Genomic DNA, 24886 nt, shown 5'->3' with positions numbered 1-24886 from the left:
ATCCTTATTTTTTATTGTTTATTTAGATCCTTGAAGCTAGAAAGTTGTATGTGACACAGTGCGATATACAAATATACATGTTGGGTTGGGTCTGGGTGGCAAGAATGAGAACCGAATCCAATAGAATCAACAGGCCACTAGGGGTCGCGGTACTCCCGGTTAAGACACTGAGGAGTATACATTTTCAAAAGAAAAGTTAGTAGCATTTTTCTCTCAAAACTGATTAATTATTATAGTGTAACGTTATCTCTGTTGTAATGTTAGTTAACATTTATAGATCGCAAATGATACAAGGCTAAATTGAAATAGGAGATAAACAATAAACTCAAAAAGTAACAGTATCAAGTGTCCGTTTATTAAGATCCGTGATGCTTAAAAGTTGCATGTAACAGAATGCAATATACAAATATACACGTTGGGTGGCAGTGGAGAATGAGTATAAATGAGAACCGAATCTGATAGACGCGATATATTCAAAGCCACGCCCATCGATAGCGAGTCATCACTACGTACTTTAAAGATGGCGGCGTGTGTGTGTGCGGAGTCTGATGTGTTTATTAGCAGCAAGTTTGTAATTTGAAGTATTGCGTTTAGGCGCTTCACGATTTATGTAGATCGCATAGACGTTCTCTGTCGTTCATGCGTCAAAAGACAGGTAGTTTGAGGTGTGATCGGTCACGACGTTTGGAGATATTGATTTGTCGTGCTAAAACTGACAGCTGTAAGTTAATCAGCTAGCTGTTCTTGTAAACTCATGCTGTGTACTTAGAAAGGACATCGGGCACGAAACCCTCTAGCAAATGTGACCTTCTGTGCTGCCAACACTAGGTAGGCAGCAGGCGAAAACCTGCATTGCCACCGCGAGTTAGATCACATCCATAGCAGCTCTTGACATTTGTTCAGGAAAAAAGATTGTCAGCAGGTGACCTGTCTGTACATGAAAACTGGCTTACATTATCTTAAACTGGTTTTAATTTTTACATCAAACTGGTGATCTTCCCAATAACTGTTAAATAAAGACATTTGGTGCATTAGTTTGTAGTCTGCATTAAAGTTTTCACGTGTCTGTTTTGCAAGCCTATAAATTGCTTGCGGAGATTAGTTTTGGTGATGGTTAGTATTCAGACTGGTGAAGTCAGTCTTGCAACATTTAAACAGGACTGAATCCCAGAGAAAACGGCGAAACTCATTTTTATAGAGTCTTCACTTTACTGTTTTTAGCCCAATACAGTTTTGTTGTAGTATAATGCTATCCCGAGCTTTAAGGAAATCCATTTCCTATGGAAATCCTTTAGTGGAGGTTTTCAGTGGGAGTTATTGTAGTCGTGTGGGTTTTCATCAGACCGCTTTGTGTAAAGTTGCTTCGCAAGCTGAATGCGGCTTTAAACCAACAAAAGTCGCGGTTGTGACGAAAACCACGCGCTTTGAGTTTGAACAACAGAGATATCGATATGCGGGGCTGTCAGAGGAGGATCTCGAGCAGTTGGTAAGCAAACAAACTTTATCACTTGTGAAGAGGTCAATGAACTTGAAGGCATACACTGTACGCCCGTTCACCAGGTTACGGTACTTTTCAGAAAAGTGATGTATTCAAATATTTATGAATCGACCACTGGATATTTGACGTACGCCCAAACACACATTTCATCTTTACGTATGTCGTCTGAGCCTTAAATGTGCTGGGTGTGTCTACAATATTGGATATTTAGTAAATGTATCGAGAAACTGGTTATAACTGATAATGTACAAAACCGAAGTGACTATCTTAGTTTGCACGCACGCACGCACACACAATGTTCACTCTTCATTTAAAGGGATAGTTCACCTAAAAATGAAAATTCTGTCATTTTCTCACTATCATGTTGTTACAAAGCTGTATAAATTTCTTTGTTTTGATGAACACAAAGGAAGATATTTTGAGGAATATTTGTAACCAAACTGTTCATGAGCCCCATTTAATTACATACCATGAAAGTGAATGGGGCTCATGATCGATTTATTAAATAAAATCTTCCTTCGTGTTTAACGATAAAATGAAATTTATACATCTTTGTAACAACATGAGAGTGAGTAAATGATGACAAATTTTTCATTTATGCGTGAACTATCCCTTTAACAAATTAAACTAATATATATATTTACCATAAACTTTTAATTTGTAATCTTCCAAAATAGATTTTCCTCTTTGTTTAACAAAAGCAGTCTGTCAATTTTTAAACTGACCTTTGGTTAAGGTATTACTGTAGTGTATGCAGTAGTAAATGGCAAGAAAAATATCAGTTCACCATCAGTCCCTGGAGCAATTTTACAAAGCCGTTTATTTAGTTTACATACTGCACATGCCATTCATGGTCTGTTTGTTCCTTGTCACCATAGCTTGCCTTGAAAGGATCCAGTTACAGTGGGCTTCTGGAGAGACATAATATACACACCTTCAATGTTGGACATATTGTGGATAGTTTACAGTAAGATCATGCTCAATACCGTATTTAAAATAAATTATTAACCATAGCGGGAATGACCACACAGTCCCGTTTCATCCTCATAGGAGAGAAGGCATCGAGGTGCGCATTGTTAAAAGAGGAGAGTATAATGAGGACACAGTCAGCTGGGCAGATGCCATCATCTCTGCTGGAGGTAAAGCTATTTTATAGCTTTGTATCTTAAAGCTACATTATTATGCCAATTTTTACAAGAAGTAATATACGAATATACGTCTCAGGTGTGCCTAGAATGTTTCTGTGACAAATTTTGTTATAGCATCTCCAAAAAAGTGCTGTTTTCATATATGTATTTTAAAATGCAAATGAGCTACTGCTTTGTTTAAAAATAGATCTTATTCCTATGAATACAGTCTGGGAAAATAGTATCTTTAGCCGCATTAGTGCTACAACATGCTAACAAACACATTTAGAAAAGCTTTTGGGTAAAGTTAACCAGTCATTCAGTGAGTGGCTGTGGGTGGGTCTTTGTTTGTGTGACATCACATCAACAAGGTGATCAAAACAGCATAACGAGACTGCTCTTGTTTAATGGGGATTGAAAGAGGAGTGGGTGGAATTTTTTCCATTGTCGGTTTGTCGGGTTCATGCGCTGCCAACACACATTTATGTCCAAACACCTTGTAAAAGTGGATTTAGCGTAATATGTGTCTTTCAATAGTTTTATAGTGTTTATATTGGTTTTATACCTTTATAAGTCAATTCATATGGCTGCTACAGCACCTTATTTTTGGATGAATACCGGTGGCTCTGTCAGTTATGGTTGAAGTAGATTCCGCACCTAGAAAACTTTCAGAAAATTTTAAAATTGAGATTTCCCTCCCTGAAGAAGTCATAGCATTGATTTATGACTGGAGTTGCTATAAAATAATTTCTGTTTCATATACATCCTTCTGTATATAATTTTTCTATATTCAAAAACATCTGTACCATAAAACTGTTAGTTGCATTGCTTTGGGACCACAAAGGTTGTGGGTTTGATAGCCAGGGAGCACATAGTAGTATAGTATAAATGTAAAATGCATGCCTCTTTGGATGAAAGTGTCTAGGGCTGCAAAACAATTAATTGCGGCTGATCGTTTGCAGAATAAAGGTTTTTGTTTACATCGTTTATATATGTGTGTGTAGTGTGTATAATAATTATGTATATATAAATACACATGGGTATTTCCCGCGAAATTAGACTTATGAGGTGTCATGAAACATTTTGATAAAAAAGTAAATGCCAAAATAAAAAGCATACAGTTATAAACATCTCTTCATGTACTATTTTGCACATCATTTCAAATGACATCACACAAACCAATTGTGTTGTTTTTTTCCACATTTAAGTGGAAAAAATGTAAATAATTCTCTAAAAATAATGGTTATAGTAAGTTCAGACCTTAATCTTATATGTGCAAAAAAAATTGGCTTCAAGGGCTTTTTAAAAGTTCTGATGCTGGACACATCTAAATCTGGATTTCATGAGAATCACCCACATGCATTTTTATATTTTAAGAAAAAAAATCTATATATTAAGAATTCATAATTTTATAAACTTAAATATAAAAAATGTATATACACATGTTAGTATTTCTTAAATATATACTTGCGTCTGTGTGTATTTATATATACATTATTATTTGAATTATGATTATATACACAGTACACACGCATATATAACACATATATAATGTAAACAAAAACTTTTATTCTGCAAACAATTAGTAGCGATTAACTGTTTTGCCAAATGCATAAATATAAACATAACTGGAAAAATAATGGAAACTCTTAGTGTCACCTATAAATTTGCATTACAAATGCGCAGGTTGAACAGCCTTTACTGTATGAGACTAACAGACTTGTTTATTTTTAGGTGACGGTACAATGCTACTAGTTGCCAGCAAAGTGTATGATAAGAGCAAGCCCGTTTTGGGAGTCAATACAGACCCAGAGAGGTACTGCAAACTTGTTTCTTTTTAGTTTTGTTCTTAGTTTTGTAGATGTCTAACGTATACTCTTTGTAAAGGTCAGAGGGTCACTTGTGTTTACCAGTCCACTACACAAATGCCTTTTCTGAGGCCTTACAGAAACTCGGGAAGGGGCAGTTCAGGTGAGTATTTCTGCTCGTATTTAAGTCTGCTCGTGGTTAGCAGTAATCCAATTTACTAGGTAATCCAATTTGTAATAAGTTGTTTTTTCCACACCTCTTGCAGAGGTACTTGGCAAAAGTATTTAGCGAAGAACCAACTGTCAGTTCAAATTTAATGTTCTTTTAAAAAAAATATTTTTACAATACCTACACTACACTATTAATAGCTAATAATAATTTCTTATATACTAAGCTCTGCCCATATCTGGTAACCCGTTTCATGCTTCACAATTTTACAAGCTTTATTTTTATGAAGCAACTGTGTCCACTAGGTGGCAGTGGCGTCAGCGTATCCGGGTGTACTTGGAAGGAACCGGGATAAACCCCACTCCAGTGGACCTACACGATCTACAGTTGAGCCTCGAGCAGCACAGCAAGGCGCACCGCATCACCACAGAAAACCAGCGCGGTATGCCACCTCTCCAACCTCTATTTGCTTTCCCAACCTAACATTTGCGTGTGCCTCTACACTATTCTTACCGGATTCATTTCTCAAACTGTCATCATTGTAAACATCTGAACCTATACAGGTTTCAAACACGACAGTCCCGAGGGTCCTCACCTGCTCCCTGTCCGAGGCCTGAACGAGATTTTCATTGGGGAGTCACTTTCATCCAGGTATTGCGTACATCCCATCCACACTTTGATGATGTGGAACGGTTGTGGAGCCTACCATGAGTACCACTTTCCTCCTTCCCAACCTTGCATCCCCCCATCTGCCCTTACATGTTAATATCTTTTTGCCACAGGGTGAAGTATAAATCCTTCAAACCCCATCTTACCCTCTCGCTTCATAGGGCTTCATACTATGAAATCTCTATCGATGACGGGCCGTGGGAGAAGCAGAAGAGCTCAGGACTTAGCATTTGCACTGGAACCGGATCTAAAGCATGGTGCGTCAGACAAATGTTAAACTAGTGCCATCTTACCGCTTCTCATTAAGCTTGGTTTACACCTGGTTTTAATGTATAGTGATGTCCAAAATGCTTTGGAAACACTATTGTAGTGCACTAATCCGCATGTAGCATCACAGACAGCACAGTATTTTTTTTTTGAAAATCAGGTGTAAAGGTCTACTGTTTGCTCAGGTAACCAAAAAATTCTTGTTTCTTCATGTAGGTCCTACAATATTAATAAACTTGTGGAGCAGGCCGTGGAAGATGTTCTAAGAATAGGTATGAAATATAACAATAAGTTGAGATTTTATATTTAACCCTGGAGAACCCACGTGTCAAATTTGGCCAATGTTAATTGATGCTAAGAGAAGGGGTTCTCCAGGGTTAAAGGTGCAGTGTGTCATTTTTAAAAGGATCTCTTGACAGAAATGCAAAATAATATACAAAACTATATTATCAGAGGTGTATAAAGACCTTTTTGTAATGAACCATTATGTTTTTATTACCTTAGAATGAGACGTTTTTATCTACATACACTGAGGGTCCCCTTACATGGAAGTCGCCATTTTGTGCCACCATGTTTCTAAAGAAGCTCTTAATGGCAAACTTTTTTACTAAGTTGTCTCAGTCGATGACATGTTTTTCCGGTGGCGGTTACTGTAGCTTCTCTATGCGTTTCAAAAGCGAAGGGTGAGCAGTGGACTGAGCCATTGGTTGCAATTCGCAACCTCACCACTAGATGCTGCTCAAATTTACACACTGCACCTTTAAATATCTTATGCACTAAAATTAAATAAAAAAGATGTATAACTCATTGTACTTTAAATAACAAGTGCAATATTATTGTCTTTTATCTTAGGTAAATCAAAAACGGGTGTGAATCTTCCTCTAAATCGAGAGTTTATTGAGAGTGGTAAGTAAATATGTTTACTTAGTAGCAGTGGAGATTATTTTTATTACTTGGAGTATTTTTAAAGTGTCATGTGTTGTGTTCAGTTACTGCAGCATACAATGAGTCTCTGATCTTCAGCCCAGAAGAAGACAAACTTTTCTTCAGTATTAGAGAGCCCATAGTCAACAGAGTGTTTTCCAGTAGCCAGCAAAGAGGATTTGCAAACAAGTAATTGTTTTTTTTTATTTACTTACAATATTTTTTATAGCAGTTGAATTAATTGTACTGTAACTTGAGTATTAATAACAAGTTCTTGTTTTTGCGGATAGGGTTTCTGTTCGCTCGAGGTGTTGGGACGCCTGCATGGTGGTTGATGGTGGAACGTCATTTGAATTTAATGATGGTGCCGTTGCTACGATCTGCTTAAATGAGGAGGACCTTTTGCGAACTGTCATTCTGGATTAAATCCCCCGGTGCATCTTACTATCGCTCGATGAGCATGTGTATTTATTGAGAACTGAGCACAACTTTGAGATGGACAGAAATGTAGAACTGACAATGGGTTTGTTTTTGACTCTTAACAGTTTTTTTAATGGATAATGGGGTTTGCAGGTGAGATGTATTTTTCTTGTTCCAGACATTCTGGCGTGGATCTACAGTGTCCGTCAAGATTTTCCACTTACTTGAATTTCCTTCTTGGTGGCAAATTTTTAAATATTTTTTCTAGATCTACAAACACTAGAGCCACGAGTCATCTGCCATGTGAAACTGTCTAGTCCTAGTTTTCTCCAGACAATGATATTCAGGCATATTAAAGTGTAGAGCAACTTTAAAGCACATTGGTTTATTTTGCATTTATGCTTAAGCACTTGTCCTGGAGGGAGGCTATTTATTATGAAGCACTGTTGTGCCAAATATGTACGAGTACATATAAAGTCACATTTTCAGATAAAGTCAATGCTTTCTAAAACAGCAGCTTAAATAATACTTGATATTTTTGTTTAAAGGGACACTCCACTTTTTTGAAAATATGCTAATTTCCCAGCTCCCCTAGAGTTAAACATTTGACTCTTGCCATTTTGTAATCTATTCAGCTGATCTCTGGCGCTAGCACCTTTGGCATGGCTTGGCACGATCCGTTGAATCTGATTAGACCATTGGCATCGCGCTACAAAATAACCAAAGAGTTTAGATATTTTTTTCTATTTAAAACTTGACTCTTCTGTAGGTACATCATGTACTAAGACCAACGGAAAATTAAAAGTTGCGATTTTCTAGCCAGATATGGCTAGGAACTATACTCTCATTCTGGCTTAATAATCAAGGACTTTGCTGCTGTAACATGGCTGCAGAAGGCGTAGTGATATTACGCAGTCTCTGAAAATAGTCCCCTGCTATTGAAAGTAACCAAGGCGACTATTTTTGGGCAGTGCGTAATATCTTTTTTAGCGTGACGCTAGTGGTCGTGTCGGATTCAGTGGATTGTGCTGAGTTATGCTGGGGGTGCTGGCTCCTGACCTGGGGATTAGCTGAATGGATTCCAAAATGGTAAGAATCAAATGTTTATCTCAGGGACCTTATTAGCATATTTTCCCAAAAAAGTGAAATGTCCTCGACAGGTCAAAAAGCATTGTAACGTTGGAGAAGATGGCTAAAACATTTTGTAGGTTAAGCATTAAAAATGTTGTGTCTGCATTAGGTAGTTTGCTGGAACATTTAAATTGAGTTTGGGGTGTAACTGTTCTGTTCTAAACAGTGAATTAAAAAAATGACACAAGAATGGATTTAAATAAAAATGCAATACATTTATTTACAGTTCAAACCATGTAATTCATAAAAACATTTTTGACAACCAAGATTTACAACATTCAGGTTTTCCTATGTAATAGTCAGGAATATGGATTAAAGTTTCACATTATTTTCTCTGCTGTGAGATTTTTTTTAAACCTGGTGTAATGCAGTTGTGTTGCCACGTATGAATTCTGAGACAGTATAAAATTCAACCATAAAATCCATTTTCTCAATAAGCAGAACAAAATGGCACAAATACTTGATCCTGACATGAGGACTTCTTTTAACGCAACACACATCATGTAAAAAATTACCATTTATAAAAGTAACATCAACCGATGTCAAGACATTAAAGCTAAAATATCTAAAAATTTTAATGTGTGGCCAGATTCCACCATTAGATTATAAAAATGTCATTCACACTGTAGTTGTCTGTGCACCATTTTTTTTTAGAAATTAAATGACCTTAACCACAATGTAAATAACACTTGATTCAAGATTGTCAGGAACTTCAACACTATTGCTGTCTTTAAAAAGTATTAAAATAACAAAGGAGTGAATTACCAATGATAATTAATTACAATAACATTCCTTGAGACAAGAAAGAGATCCAAGAGACTTGTTTTACCCTGCAATTAAAACCTCAATGTTTGTATTTAAGCCGACAGTGCATTCCCCAAAGAGTGCGATCCTTCCTTGTAGCCACAGTTGGACGTGCCACAGTAGAGAAAGCCTGCGTGTTGATCTGTATGTGTGGAAGACTTTTACTAAGAATGGGCAGATAGCCGTCCTGTATTAGTCCAAAGACCTCCAGGGTCTGCAAATCTGGAAACTTTTCAAAGTCAATGAGAGATGGAGAGAAAACAATTTAGTGATTGTTTGCAGAAAGTAACTAATGTGATTATGGTTAGTACTGCTTTCTGAATACAACAATGTCGTACATGAGAGAAGCTGGGTGAATCAGATAACAGCGGCTCAGTGCCAGATGTCTAAGAGAGGAGAGCTGCTGCAGAACCGGAAAAATGTCCGCTGTCATAAGCACGCTGTCGCTACAATGATAAAACAAGAACAAAGTTAACAACCTGAAATTTTTCTCTTATGGTTTCATTCACATACACCATTGCAATTCATTATCTTACCTTATATCTAGGTTTGTGAGGTTGGGGCATCTTTCTACTATAGCCTTGACATCTTTAAAAAAGAAAAGGTCCAATTATTTTTCTATTAAATGTAGAAAGGAAAATGAACATTTATGAATTTCACTTAAAGTGACTTACAGTGCACCCAGAGTATAGTTTAAAGTCAGCGGTCTTTAATCTAGTCTTTGGCCTGTGTCAATTGCCCTTGTTAGTTTTAGTCATATTTAATCAACCAGCAGATGTAGAGTCACATACTTAGTGCCAGGATAAAGCAACATCTAGTGGTTAGATTACAAATTGCAACCAACAACTCAGTCCGGAGCTCAGCCCTCAATTTCGAAACAAATACGTTAGCTGCCAGAGGCACAAACATGTTGTCGTCTGAGACAACGTAGGGACAGAACGCGCTCTGTAAACCATTTTTCCGTTTAGGTCTACTGTAGAAACAAGAAAATCTGTGGTGTATGTAGATAAAAACATCTCATTCTAATGTAATAAAAATAATGCAGTTCATTATGTAAGGTCTTTATACACCACTGACAATATAGTTATGTATATTATATTGGATGTCTGTCAAAAGATCCTTCTTAAAGTCCCACACTGCACCTTTTAAGGTAAACACCACCGTTTTTCAATATTTTACTATGATCTTACCTCAACTTAGACAAATAAATACATCACTATCTTTTTTCAATGCATACACTTAATCTTTGTACAGAATGTGTGAATGTGTTAGCATTAAGCCTAGCCCCATTCATTCCTTAAGATCCAATCAGGGATGAATTTGGAAGCCACCAAACACTTCCATGTTTTCCCTATTTAAAGACTGTTACATTAGAAGTTACACGAGTAAGTATGGTGGCACAAAATAAAACGTGGCGATATTTTAAGCGGATAAAAAATGAGAACTATATTGTATGGGGGAAGAGCACTTTGTTTGGAGCACTTCGACCTCGGCATGCAGTAACATCATGACTTCTGACAACTCCTCCTCTCGCTCAAACTTCCGTCAATATTACTGCGCCCGAGGTCGACATATAACAGTCCTTAAATAGGGAAAACATCGAAGTGTTTGGTGGCTTCTAAATTCATCCCTGTTTGGATCCTAAGGAATTAATGGGGCTAGGCTAAATGCTAACACATTCACGACACGTTGTACAAAGATTAAGTGTACGCATTAATAAAAAATAGGTATGTATTAATTTGTCTAAATTGAGGTAAGAACATAGTAAAATTTTGAAAAACAGTGCTGTTTTCCTTTAAGGGTGATCACAAAAAAAAAAAATGTGGATAAATCAAAGCTATTTAAACTACATTAATGGTAAAATAAATCTTTAGGAGGCTTTCCTCCTTCATAAACTTGACCACTGTTTACATTTAAAGGTATAATAAAGCAAACAACTGATTCAGTGGAACACAGCCAGGCACGGTTTAGCAAAAGAAGCACTTTGATGCTCTTAATCTCATAATTAGATTATGAAACTTTAGCCTGGATTTCACAGACAGAGTCACAAAAAAAAGATGGAGGATGCCCGTTCGCTCTCTCCCATTGGTGAAAAGTGAAGCTGCCAGTGCCCTGATACGCACTGACATCTTGGGTCTTGAGTCTGCGCAGTAGCGATTTCGGGACCAGTTCTGCGCAGTAGTGAGCAGAAAATAAAGCCGCAAAATCAAGGCCTCGCGCTCGCGGAATGCGCATATTACAGCTGTCAATCATGATGTGACACCACTATTTTTATAGCATTAAATAACTAAAACATAAATAACATTAAAACAAACTTATTAAAAAAAAAACAAGCACTTGAATTTACATGACTGAATGTAAATGACAAAAACCAGCTTTCGGAAAAAAGAGAACTGAAATGTTATTAAATTGTTTAGTTGGTCTCAAGTCCCATTAAATAACACGGGGGAGGCGGGGTTTATGACTAGGGCTAGGCAAAAAAAATCTATTTTTTGATTAATCTTTTTTTTTAAAGGTGGTCGATTCCAAATCGATTCTCAAAGAGCAGAATCGTTTTTTTTTTTTTTAATGTATATTTATTTCCGCAAACATTGAACATAAGATTAACGTTAATCTAATTACTAGTCTTCTTCACTAGATGTCACCCTCTTTTTTTGCCTTGCGCGATGTTACCAAGGAGCGAGAGGCGAGCCTGCAATTTATTCATTCATTCAGTGCTTACAGTAAAATGGCGGTTTCAGGTGCTTCTTCGACGTTAATGCCACATTCACATAAAAAGTCAGAGGTATGAAAGCATTTTAGATTTCGCAAGCAAGACACGACGATAGTGTTCATTTCTTTTTATTAATTACCCACTTGTAAGCTGCTTTTCACTGTTCTTTTGAGAACCGGAATCGAAAATTAAAAAGAGATTTGAAATCGAGTCGATTTGATAGCTTGTGAATCGAAATTGAATCGATCTGGAACATCTGAATCGATACCCAGCCCTATTTATGACCTATACTAGGGCCAGTCACTGGGGGGATCAAGGCGTTTTGGCTTCACTTTTTAGGGCTTGTGTGGCACGCTTGGTTGAGAGTTGATTCTCAGTAGTAGACTGAAATAAAGAGCTTGTTTTAACTACATCTTAGTTTCATCTTTATGCTTATTCAGTCACTGCTATTCTTTAGTGATTTATGTTCTGTCATAAACAAATTTTATGTCATATGTTTCATCCAACCAGGATGTAACAGCTGATGTTTCCTCACCATCTGTGCTGAGGTTCTGTCTGTAACCACTAATGTTGAGTTGAGTGACACTGGAGGGAATGGTGCTCGAAACGGCCTGAACATGGAGAGAACTGAAGTCACACCATGACACATTTATTTCTTCAAGTCTGTAAAAGAAAAGAAAAATCAGATCCACTGATGTTCAGTTACAATATCTTTAACAAGATCTCTGTTGCAAATGTTAATCTTACCGATTGCATGATTTTAGCATTTTAGCCAGAGATTCAGGGGAGAAACCAGAACAACCACACAAGTTCAACCGGACAAGCTCAGTATTTTGAGCTAGAGAGCTGTAAGACAGCAGGATGGGTTATTATTATACATCCATTGAAAATAATATATCTGTAAATCAATGTTTGTTTTAAACACCAGAATCTGAATCCTCAATATCTTCAACGGCGTTACTTAAAAGTATTTGATAATCGATAAACTTAGAGACGATCACTTACTGAAGAATGCTGTCAGAGAGCACCAATCCCTCAAGACTAATATTAAGCAGATGTCTGCAGCGAGACATGATTTGTTCAACAACCGAGGTCTCAACGGTGCAGCTTGATAAATCCATATGTTGGACACGAAGTGGTCTGTAATACAGATATCATTTAATATATTACAGAAATATTTAAAATGGAAGAACTCACGTGGTACTGTTAAAACATGCATTACTCACTTTGTACTTTTAAACCCAGGTTGGCCGATGCAGGTGTGTGGACAGCGCAGTCTCAAGACTCCAGCCGAGAGCACCTGTCCAAGCTCACCATCTATCTGAGCTTTTCCCACCAAGTCAACACTATGCCACAAGGACTCGTCGAACGCAAGCGCAACATGTTCACTGTACTGCAGACGTCTCTATAACAAATCTATAAACATTGCTAGGTAATCTAGCTTTATATGAAACCCATGGTTTTTTTTTGTAGGTGGGGGATATTGAAACTTACGCAAGACGATGCCAGCGCTTGCAGACCCGAGATGTCCTGAGAAGATCTTGCAGTGAGAGGTGAGACAGGATCCCCAGCAGCAGCTCATCCGGCAGACTGTCCCAACACAAGCCTGCTAAAGGAGAAGCAAAAATATTAGCACTTCAATGACTAAGCACTTATCTACATCCACACCTTATAAAGTATAGTCGAAAATCTGTATTTTTAATGAATATTATGTCCAAAAGCTCTATGCAAAAAAACAGCATGTAAGAAATAACCGAGATTTCTCAGTGTGCATCAAATAAAAAGCCTTTTCTATGTATGAAAGCTTGAAATTTAAATAAAAATACTGGATAACTGTGAGCCAGGCAGCACTTTGAGCATAAGTGTACCAATATGTGCATTCCTCATGATTAAATTTGACTTGTTTAACATTACCCGAGTAAATTATTACCACACTGTTGTTAGTGTGACATAGATGAACGAACATACAGGTCATATCAATGAAAACATGGCAGATGTAGTATGAACGAACAGTGTATAAATGCACTGTAATGTTTTTTAGTATGTACTTCATCAAATTCAGTACAAACTATCACAGTATGCTTAAGAGGCGGTTAAACTTGATACTTGTCAGACTATGCAGCTGCTAGGGTGTGGACCCCAAAATGCCTGCACCCAATAATCTTTTTATATTATGGTTCCTACCTACTAGACGTCACTGATAAGACTAGTTTTGGTATTACCCTCCAGGTAAGTTTTAGTATTAGGGTAATGCAGTATATAAAGCTTGAGCACAGTGTCACTTTGCATAAAAGCATCTGTGAAACACTAAAAACAGGCATTCCTATAAGACAAACCTGATGATTCTCTCCTTTTCCTGGGACGTCTTCCCAGAACAAACACATTTTCATCGTTTTCCTTCCCTTTCACACAAATCAGGGGCTTTTTGTGTGGGGGTGACCACTGTTGAATGAGCTCGTTTGGGGTGTTTTCAGTATCGAGACCCCCGCTGCAGGAGGGCCTGCGTTTCCATTTACTTCTCGCAGATCTGCACGAGGATCCCTCCAAATTATCACCGAGACATGGGAGCTCTTTAAGTGTCCTAAATGAAGATTAATGAAACATTGAATATAGCATATATATATATATTGTTGTTTAAAACAACAGCCTATGGGTAAATAAAATGTGAATTTGTTTCACTGAGCCCTCAAAACCTAAGGTTACCCATTAACGTTAACGTACACTGTTGTGTACACAAAGCCTATGTGAACACAATTGTAGCCTAATATTATACAATTCGATGCACCATATACAATATTTAGGAATCCACAACACCATAAAACTGTAACGTAATTATAATTTCTTTGCCATCAAGCTAAAATTAAACTTTACACTTATTGAAGTCAGCGATGCCCGCCATTTGTCTCGTGCCAGATCTCATATCGCACAAAGTTTTCAAACTTGCATAACTTACTTTTTAAAAAACGAAAACGGTATATTAACTAATGAAATCATCGAGATGGCTGTAAGTAGTTCGCATTTAAGAAAATTAATGCATAGCTAAAAAAATAACTCAAGGCAGAAGAGGAACCATGGCGCGCGCCAATAACAAATTTATGTTCATCAGAATCTTTTATGCCATCGCGCGGCTCTGTGCATAAGCGATCCAAGCTTACGTTTTAACAAATAAGTGATGACCTTTTAATACTTGTAATACTTTAAAAAATCTTCACATAGTTTAATATATGACATACACTAAAGTGGAGGGAGAATGCAAGCGTTGGTTAAGGCAGCCCACAGATCACCAAAATTCAGAACAAAAAGCGCAATAAAGACAAACCTAATACCATGTAAAGTTTAGTAAGATAAAACAGCTCATTACCTTTCACTTGACATCCTCCCGTCTGATATTATTACCAGTGGTCAATGAAACAAACGTTTGGACCCAGCCAGCAATGCTACAGACTGTTGCAAACAGCATTTAAAGTTGCCTCTCTACCGCCCGGCGCCCGTATCGCAGCGAGCTACGATGTGGGTCACCGGATTCCGGAAGTGACGTGTTGGTGTGTGTTACCACATACAGCTCTGCGCCTACTACGCGGAATATGACATAAAAGCATCGCGAGAACTGATCTTTCCAGTCGCACTCGCGGTTTTTTGTTGTCATAGACCGATCGGTCTGCGCAGTTTGACATGAATCGAACATAACTAAGGTGGATTGACATTTCGCCCTCTTCTGTGGAGGTGTAACACCAAAAAAGTTCCCCAATGCTCAGTAAGTGAAACATTAGGCAGGATTCAAACCATTGAACTGGAAATCACCAGAAAACAGAGTTAGCTAATCACAATGCAGCTTTGTTTTATTTTTTACGAACTGGATCTAAAGTCGGATCCTTATCTAACATTTTTGACGTAACAGTTATGCATACTTGGAACTTTCACCAGTGTTCAGCAAAGAGGAAAAAAAATAAGGTCAATACGAGTTTTTTATTTGCCTTTGTTTCCTTTTTTCTCAGAAAACACACAAGAAAATCAATATATAGCAACCAACAAAGCAGCACACCAAAAAAAGCCCAATTAGAGCAAACATTCAGATATATCAACAGATATATTCGACAGTAATTATTAAATGAACATATGAACCAAAATCGAACATGTTGTTACATGTTGTGGGTAACGTTAAATAGTCCAGTATTTCCCCATCTCATTTCATGCATCCACTGTTCCACAGTCTTTCCAGAGGCTACCGAACAAAAGTGGACACCACGAAACTGGCAATGACCAAACTCTTTTGTCTTTGGCTTGCCACACTTTTGACAAACATACTGTTCACACGGCCGTTTAACTGGAAACCCTTGTTGGGCTGCTTTCCTTTGTCTCCAAGCTGTTGTCTTGGGGATCCTGAGATTAGTGCGTTTAGGAATTTTCTGCAGGTGGGCTGCATTGGGAGTCCCTGGACTACCGGAGGCTGGGTCTGAACACACTGGACCTGGCTGAAGCATCCACCTCCTGTTAAATTATATGTCCATGGTGAAGGGGCTCCTGGTCATTATGCAGAACTGAATTTAGGGCCATGGATGATGTAGTATTACACCATTAATGACTGTATGTTCCTCCATCTCTTTTATGACCATAACAAAATGGCCGTAACCAGGAACACCATCAGGTCCAAGACACTTCTACACATTGGAAAAGCAAAACATAAAAAAAATAGAAAACTTCTTATGGTGATCAATGCATAAGAAGAGGAAATGATTACATTAACATTTATGCATTTATCCAAAAGCACATTTAACACATTTGAATCATTTTGTCCATGTGCCTCACCCAAAACCCACAAAAACAGTCTGTGACTGAAAAGCCCACAATGCCATGTAGTACAAACTACTTGCTTGTTTAATAAAGTAAACAATGCATACGTCATCTTCTTACTGTGAGATGCCTGGTGAGATAAGGTGTTCTGTGTGGGTAGACTCATCCTTTATGGGCCCAGATGTGGAAGACACAATTAGATCTGGATTAGATCTTTCTGACGAGAAGCTTTGCAGATGACCTGTCCGATTCTGAATGGGGAAGAGGCTACGATCCAGAAATTCAAGAGACTTGCAGTCATCAAACCCTAAATCCTCAAAGTCGTCCTTTTCCAGGTCCACATACATGTCGTCATCACTTTCTCCTTCATCTGGGGCATCAGGATCCAAAATGTGGTCGACCTCCAGCACTCTGTTGTTTTGTGAGTACAGGTACTCAACCCCTATAAGCTCACCTGTACCAAACAATAACATCTAAATCAAGTCACCTGTATTTGTATGGTGCTTATGTTTAGTGCATAGCTTAAGTTTGTTTCTCAGCGAACATTACCAAGAATGGCCCTTTTACGTTAACACAAATAAAGGTCAATTAATATGCGAAATTCACTTAACAATATGTTGCTTGAACATAATTGTGTGTCACCCGTGTGTGTATACTACATGGGTGGTTTTAGACCCTTTTTAGGCCCCCCTTAAAATTAGTCTCAATATTTCTACCAAACTATCAAATATATTTTTCTGAAGTTTTGTTTATTTCTAAAAACAATTTATTTGAAAATAATAATGAAAATAACGCAAAATGCAGGACATTTAGATGGCATTTAATTCGTTTTGCTGTTCTGCGCATGCGTCGTAACCGCCAGTGGAGTAAAGCGCGAGTGCCTGTGATACAGGTCACAGCAGCCGCAAACTCAAAATTATTGTTTCATAAAATATCAAGCGTGGAAGCTCATAGAAGGTATTTTCGCTTATGTTTTAATTTGTTTGCTAGCCTGTATGAGTATTCTTATACAAAATATAAGAATATTTGTGGTCTTAAATGAGCTAATATTAGTTGTCCCCCATTTATAATTGCTTTGCAAACTGAAGCAGTAATGCGGCTTTCACATAGGATGCGGTGTGCGCTGCGCTCGCCGCTGGGTTCGGCGCAGCCAAGCGATTTGTGCTCTGATGGCCAGACCAAAGTAGGCGGGGTTTTCAATAAATTACTACAGTGTTTATATTTGCGTTAAATGGTCGACGAGGAATACAGAGACTGATGTTGCTCGTCTCCATTTCACGTAACTTTAAGCATACCTACAACAAGCTGCTTGACTTAAAACACACCTGACATGCCAACTTGAATTGCTACGTGTTTCCATGAGACGGCTTTCCTTCCGATGTTTCTGTAGGAGCATAAACTTGTATTATAAAGCTCTGAGAAGCCCGAGTATAAGCTTTCGTCCATTTTGCTTGTTTGGATGCCCCGTTTCTATTGGCCGCGCGGGTAATCGTCACAGAGCGCAGCGCAAAAGTTAAACTATTTTGAACTTTGACCGCGGCGTGAGCGCAAGCTGCGCTCCGCTGCGCTCGCGCTTTGCTCGGCGCAACAAAAAACCGCCAACGCGCGGCGCAAGCCATTGAAATGAATGGGTTTCATAGCGCAGCGCAGCGCACACCGCTTCCTATGTGAAAGACCCATTACTTAGCGTTTTTAGTTTACCGTCATATATGACACATTTTGCAATACAAGTTCTATATTTGGCCTTTTTTCTAGTTTATAGTAGTACTGGCTGTGAATGATCTGATGCTAACAAGAATATTACGTTTTCGAATGTGCCATTGAGAAATTTGTCATTTTGAGTTTAACCCACCGCCATCGTACGCACGGGCACACACACACAACATAGTAAGTAACAAACCCAGTGAGTGCACTTACAAATTTTACATATGAAACACACAAATTAGATAGACTTTAAACAGCATGTTTGACTTGTTTGCTTTTATAGATGGATATATAATGTTTTTTTAAATGCTGGAAAGGAGAGCAAACAAGTGGAGAAAGAGAGAGACTGAAGGGTTCAGTGACAGGTAAGAGATGATGAATAAAGTGATTGTATGTATCAGTTTCATAGTCATGATAAAGGTTATTAGCCCCTAAAATAAACATTATTCCATTATTTACTCACCCTTATGTTGTTTTAAACCATAACAGCTTTGAATTAGGGGTCATGTATGATTTACGTCAGTCATATTTAGATTCAGTGCAGGTTGTTGTTAGTAAGTTTATGAATCGGATTATGCATGCTACATGGATGCATGATACAACTGAAAAGTAAAACTGATTTATAATGTATAACGAAAAGTACTGCCTGTTGTCATATAAATTGTTAGTATTCAGTAAACTTTGACTATATATAGTATACATAAACTAAATAATAGTAATTAATAACTTTTATACCTTTTATAGCTGTTTAAGAGTTTTGGTCACCATTACTAAAACTGTATTTTTTTATTAGGGTAAATAAAAAATCATAAGGGCTTGGAACTATAATGGAAGAGTAATGTATGTAGCCTACATTAAAGGCGGAGTGCACAATGTTTGAAAGCCAATGTTGATATTCGAAATCACCTAAACAAACACGCCCCTGCCCCAATAGAATCTGGACCTTCTTTTGATAGACCCGGCCCACACATACGCAACCTCGGCAAGGATGTCGCTTAGTAGACACGCCCCTTACTGCTGATTGGCTACAAGTGTGTTTTGGTAGTTGGCCGGACTCCCTTTTCCAAAGCGTTTTCAAACATTGTGCACTCCGCCTTTAATTTATTAATATAACAATACTGGTCCCAAATTTGCAAAAAGGCATCACAATGCTCTCTTCACATCATCACTGAGGGCTAAGCCCCCCAAAGAATGAAATCCTACCGCACCTGCAACCACCCCTGTAATGATAAAAATCGGCCTTTAACAGTCTCATGAGAAAGATGATGATTTTTGGAGCAAAATTATGTCACTTTGCGCAGACCCCGCCCAAAACCACAACAGTTAGGTCATAATTTCTATTTTAAACTTTCTTTACACATAATTAATTACCGCACGGTCATTATGAACAATAAAGTAAGGTGATTTTCTAATTAAAAACGGTTTTTTTTTTTGGTACAGATAAAGGTAAATATTGAGGGAAGCAGCATATAAAAAGACACAAAAACAGACCGTTGCTATGGTTATCTCCGTGTCAATCATCACATTTTCACATTTAAATGCGGTTGTCACTCCTGAAAGTTTGCAGTGTGTACGAGACCACAATTTGTGGAACTCAAGCTAAACAGTCACGTATTAACACTTACTTTGCATTGCCCGCCACAAGCTATTTGTCTGCAACACGACAAGAGGTCATAACGGAGAAATTAATTTTGTTCATTTGTAAGGACATGAGACCGATCAGTGTCGCGGATGGAGCAGGCTTCAGGGAGTTTTGTCAAGCAATGTAACCGAGGTACCATATCACTTTGATGTCTCTTGATTTACTTGTTTTGTGTATGTAATATAGGTTGTCAAATATGTTTAAACTTAAATAGACTACCTATAGAAGTAGTTATGTCTCTTTATATTAATTTGTCCTGTTATTGACGTAATGCGTCGTTAACGTTGTTGAAAAAATGGGCAACCAGATATTCAAATAGTTTGAATATTCGTGGGTTTTTAGGGAGAATATTCGAACGTCATTTTTGAGCAATTTTGACAGCCCTAGTCAGGACCACGGGGAATGTCTCACAATCGATGGGTTCCAGCTGATCCAGAACATCCTGTGACCAGCCCGCCAATTTTCTCTTACAGGAGGAGAATTCCAGGTTCTTTGTGGCTATGAAAAACCACCCACTCAGGTCCAAAACCCTACGGACGTTCTCCCACAGCCCACGAGAGATTAAAAGGTTGCCAAAGCGATGGCAGTTGGGGTTTGTGCACATCAGTCTGTAACCCAACATGTGCCAAGGCATCCAAAGGAACAGCCTGCTGTGAAAGAAGGGGTCCGGCTGAGGAGGTGGCTGGGAATACACCAAATGGGGTTCGGGAGGGTACCACCATAGCTGCAGAGGTTCGGTCAGTTTCAATTTTCCAGATGCATCTCTGGTAAACAGAGCTTTGCTGACCCATTGATGTTGCTCTACTGGCAGCGTCTGCTTCAAACCTTCTGGCAGTAGAGGCTGAAAGAAGAAGAGGGGATAGAAAGTAGAAAGATAGAAATAGAATGAGGAAATTAAGTCATTTTGTTTTTATCACTATGTGAAATGAGGAAAAAGAACATCACAGGCAAAGATTGTGCTAGATGTCACATGTTTAAGGTAGACTTGCTTACTTCTATAGTTGGATCAGAAAGCTTTGACGCTGGTTGTTGTGTGAGTGCAGCCATCAGTACAGACGGCTGACAGAAGGATTTGTTTGTATGCGCTGGAATAAAAGAAACGGCCCAAAGCAAATGTTTTTGGTTTAGAATTCAAGTGTTTGTGAACGTTTACTAAATTAATTTAATTCAAAGCAAAAACTGATTCATTATTATTAGGTATGTTGCTAATGTCGCGGCTGACTTTTTGGTTCCGCTCAACGAAACTCAAGATTTCCTCAGGCAGCGTGCGATGTTGTTGAAAATAATTCTTCTGTTGGTTTGTTGTTGGCAAAATTTCTGAGTTTTTACTGTTAACACCACTGGAAGAACCATAGATACCTTCTTGTTTTCAGTCACCACCTTTCATGTTTAACTACTGGCCGTGGGAGCTCGCCACCCTGCTGAAAAAAACAAATTACAGAAAATTCTAATGGTTTTATTGGGAATTGTATTGTTCTAATTATGTTATTTTACGCTATTATTTATAATATTATGTCAATGTTCAGCAGGAACTTGTACTCTCTCTCATGATCACTCGCTGTTTTTTCTTCACATTTGAAGGTTTCCCAGTGATACAGGCATAAGGAGGCAATGGGAAGTTGCTATAAAACGGGAGGGTTTGGTTGTGACAGAGTCGTTAAAGCTCTGTAGCAAAGAGTATAAAAGAACAAGAGGGGAAACTCTTATTCGTTTTTGGCAACAGCCACTAGATTGCGCTTCAGTAGCGTGGCCGCCATTTAGGAATGAAAATTCTTACAGCCAATTAATTCTCAATTCATTCATAGTACAATTAATTTAATACCTAATTACATAAAATACCTAATTACGTAAAAATTACATAAAAATTTTAAAAAATTGTGTACTAAAGTACTTTTTACTTAAGTAAAAGTAAAAAAGTAGATGTTTAATGTACTTAAATATTAAATATAAACCAAAAACTTGTTGTTGTTTTTTTTTGTATAAACCAAAAAATGTAGTGGAGTAAAAATTATGATAATATGCTTTGGAATATAAGTTTTCCAAAGAAAAACACTGATAAAATACAGATACTTGAAAATTTACTTTTATGTAGAAAGTAAAATACTTAAGTAGTGTCTGCCTCTGTCAATATGCCATACTTAAAGAGCATAATACAAAATATTTTAGCATGTAAGCAGTATTTTTCAATGTGTGACAGCGTCCTTTATCATAACTAAATCTCTGCCGCTTATAGACCATTTCAAAAGATGTAAACAACACTGGTCCAGAAGCACTTCCTGTTTCCGCTTTTTAACACTAGATAAACGTTGGGATAAAATAAACCAACAGAACATATAAACCTAAATTAACTGAAGTTAAACAAACATCTTAAAGATAATAATTCATGTGAAATAAAAAAATAACTGTCACAAACTGTAACAGGAAGTGTTTCTGGACCAGTGTTGTTTACATCATTTGAACTGGTCTATAACAACGCAAACCGTGTGAAAATCCTGTAAAAATTAGGGGAGTTATGATTATTCCTCATTAGAAATGAATGCAAGGGAGCGCACTGGAGACCCATCCAAGATGGCGGCCGCGCGATACGTCAGCTCCAATAGGCAGCTCAGTCTACGAGGTGTCTATGTATATAACCTCTATGTTTCTTAATAGCTCGAAGGCTGCAGCCTCGGAGGTCGCATTTGTACCCTACATACGTCTTATTTCAAACTTTTAACAAAATATAAAGTTGACTATTATTCTTAATAGTAAATTGCTGTAATATCCTTATGCCTTGCTAAAGTAATGCTTAGTTAACTTAAATAAACCAGGCTTGATGACATATTCATCCTGCACATGCGACCTCCGCAAGTTGCAGCCTGTGGATTGAGAAACGGCATATGTTCGGGTTATATTCATGCACACACATATACGTACTAATCGTACATATTGTACGACCGATAAGCATAAGGACATTGTTGGTGTTTTCGTGAACGAATTTGTGTTTGAATCATTTGAGTTAATAGGTGTGTTGGACTTCATGCGGCGCCGGAAAAACCGACAGGCGGACTACGGCAAGATACCGCGAGAGCGATTGGAGAAATTATACAGAGAAGTCTAATTTCGAATAACTCTCGCGGCATCCCGACTTCATCATCCGCCTGTCAGTTCCTGCAGCACGAACTCGAGAAAGTTTAATGAGTCAAAAAACTAGTGATGGTCGTTTTCGAAACACTGCTTCATGAGGCTTCGAAACATTTACGAATCTTTTGTTTCGAATCAGTGGTTCGGAGCTTGTTTCAAACTGGCCAAGTCACGTGATTTTAGCAAACGAGGCTTCATTACATCATAACTGTTTTGAAACTTTACGAAAATCCGATGGTTCACCACTACACTCTAAAAAATGCTGGGTTGTCTCCAACCCAGGGCCGGGCCACCACCGGACAGAACACACTGCCGGGCCAAAACGACCCAACCGCTGGGTCATTCCAACCCAAGTGCTGGGCTGTTTCAAGATGATTGATTGACAATAACCCAGCAATTGGGCCAAAACAACCCAGAAGTTGGGTCATTTTAACCCGGCAGTGTGTTCTGTCCAATAGTGACCCAGCCCTGGGTTAAAAACAACCCAGCATTTTTTAGAGTGTAGGGATATTTGATCACATGACCAGTGTGTCTAATATGTTTAGGTGAACTCGGGTCAGTTTTATTATGAAAGTTCATAAAACATTTATCCTTCTGATTAATATCACTGCCATTTTGTCTACTTTTTGTTTATAGAAATATTTAATGACAAAAAATTGCATAATTAAAAGGGTTGTTAGTTTTAATGATTTGTTTGCCCTAAATAAAACTAAAAACACATAATAGACTTTTAACTTTGTCTTGATTAAGTTAAATAATTTTTTTAATACAAATCATGCTATTATTTTGTTAAAAAAGTGTAAAATGTTTGGACATATCTGCTTTTACACTATTTTGACCAGCAGGGGTCGCCAGCGTGTGTGGTGTTTCGAACTGCTTCGAAAAACTGAATCAATTTTCGAAGCAATTGGTTCAATTGATTCGAAGCTTCGAAAAGCTTCATTTCTCCCATCACTACATAAAACGCAAGATAATCACTTGGCGCCACCTGCCGGCTTTACAATACAACTTGTAGAAAGTTACTGCACAAAGTTACTGTAGCAAGTTGATGCACAAAGCTTTGCAAAGTGTAAGATGTTCTAACAGTGAAGGGAGATGTTATAATACATTTAATTCTAAAAGTATTGCCTGAAGTATTAATCTCTACCTTATCTGCTATAAAAGGGTCATCTCATTTAAAAATTTCCGCTACAGATGCAACATGGGTGTAGTTGTTTGACTCATCCCAAAGGTATACAGTAGAATTTAGGTTCGGGTTTTATTCAGGCTCAGTAAACCATTTTTATAAAGACCTCGCATTTTGCACGTGGACATGCTAGAAAATAACCGTCGCAAAATTGTTCCAACACAGTTTTGAAGAACAGTTTTATTGTAAGGGAAATGTCAACGTGCGTTTTGGCCAGATTGTGACAAAAAAATCATTTCGAGAAGTAATTAAAATAAAGACTCCCATAGCACAATGAATGATGTCTATGTTGTTGTCAATTAGCCTTGCGACCGCCAAATCTTACCTTGACGACGCCTGAATTATATCGAGATGGCGCATGTACTATCAAAACAAGAAATGTTGTTAAATGTTTGTGCACTTTATACGTCTCGATTAAGTTATTTTCACTGAGCTCGTACTTGAGGATATCACAAGCGGCAACATTAAAACGCGCCCCCAAAATGGGATATAAAGTAACAGTACAATGAAACAATTCACAGCAACGAATCACGCAAGGGCAAAACTACTAACACCGCCTACTTTTAAACAGGCAGACCTATGAGGTACGCTGAAACAATTCACAACGACGAATCACGCAAGGGTAAAACTACTACTACCGCCTACATAATGCGGGCGCCGCGCAGACTGATCAGGGTATGACAATGAAGTTTCGCGAGAATTATTCGAATGCACATCTTTCGCATCGATCTCGCGGTACTTGATGTCATATGCCGATTGGTCTGCGCAGCGCGTCATTAAGTTGTTGCGAATTGTTTCACTGTTTCAGTGGCGCTGAATTGTTGCAATTGTTTCATGAGGTCGATTCATTGCTTGATATCGCATTTTGCGGGCGTCCTTTAGTGTTGCTGCTTGTGAGGTCCTCAATACT

The 24886-nt window shown here is 38.0% G+C and overlaps 2 protein-coding genes across 4 annotated transcripts; one reads left to right on the top strand and one right to left on the bottom strand.

The window, feature by feature from the left end:
- The first annotated feature begins 475 nt into the window (after window positions 1-475).
- On the top strand, window positions 476-8528 carry nadk2 (NAD kinase 2, mitochondrial). Of its 2 annotated transcripts, none has more exons than XM_055181081.2 (12): window positions 476-1486; window positions 2377-2465; window positions 2549-2637; window positions 4360-4441; window positions 4513-4596; window positions 4908-5044; window positions 5166-5253; window positions 5385-5528; window positions 5755-5810; window positions 6391-6444; window positions 6528-6651; window positions 6753-8528. In XM_055181081.2, the coding sequence occupies exons 1-12, from the start codon at window positions 1247-1249 to the stop codon at window positions 6886-6888; spliced, it is 1323 nt and encodes a 440-aa protein (XP_055037056.1). In that variant the 5' UTR covers window positions 476-1246; the 3' UTR covers window positions 6889-8528. The 2 variants fall into 2 exon arrangements, with proteins under 2 accessions (XP_055037056.1, XP_055037057.1); XM_055181082.2 differs by having other exon boundaries at window positions 477-1486; window positions 5433-5528.
- On the bottom strand, window positions 8208-15048 carry skp2 (S-phase kinase-associated protein 2, E3 ubiquitin protein ligase). 2 transcript variants are annotated; one of them, XM_073871285.1, is made up of 10 exons: window positions 14892-15048; window positions 13867-14111; window positions 13030-13139; window positions 12757-12905; window positions 12536-12670; window positions 12278-12376; window positions 12066-12193; window positions 9354-9405; window positions 9164-9263; window positions 8208-9067 (listed from the first exon to the last, which is right to left on the bottom strand). In XM_073871285.1, exons 1-10 carry the CDS (start codon window positions 14903-14905, stop codon window positions 8858-8860), a joined length of 1242 nt encoding a protein of 413 aa, XP_073727386.1. In that variant the 5' UTR covers window positions 14906-15048; the 3' UTR covers window positions 8208-8857. The 2 variants fall into 2 exon arrangements, with proteins under 2 accessions (XP_073727386.1, XP_073727387.1); XM_073871286.1 differs by having other exon boundaries at window positions 13030-13136.
- Window positions 15049-24886: the final 9838 nt, after the last annotated feature.

The sequence above is a fragment of the Misgurnus anguillicaudatus genome, chromosome 9, assembly GCF_027580225.2.
Source record: "Misgurnus anguillicaudatus chromosome 9, ASM2758022v2, whole genome shotgun sequence".
NCBI lineage: Eukaryota > Metazoa > Chordata > Actinopteri > Cypriniformes > Cobitidae > Misgurnus > Misgurnus anguillicaudatus.
The sequence above is the reverse complement of the archived record's forward strand: the minus strand, read 5'-3'. Positions and strand labels throughout refer to the sequence as shown.

Coding starts and splice junctions, on each gene's coding strand:
- nadk2 (XM_055181081.2), top strand. CDS start 1,247: ATGCTATCCCGAGCTTTAAGGAAATCCATTTCCTATGGAAATCCTTTA. Junction 5,811..6,390: donor GGAAGATGTTCTAAGAATAG/GTATGAAATATA, acceptor CTTTTATCTTAG/GTAAATCAAAAACGGGTGTG. Junction 6,445..6,527: donor TCGAGAGTTTATTGAGAGTG/GTAAGTAAATAT, acceptor TGTTGTGTTCAG/TTACTGCAGCATACAATGAG.
- skp2 (XM_073871285.1), bottom strand. Junction 12,906..13,029: donor TCTGCAAGCGCTGGCATCGT/CTTGCGTAAGTT, acceptor GAACATGTTGCG/CTTGCGTTCGACGAGTCCTT. Junction 9,264..9,353: donor CTCACAAACCTAGATATAAG/GTAAGATAATGA, acceptor TTATCATTGTAG/CGACAGCGTGCTTATGACAG.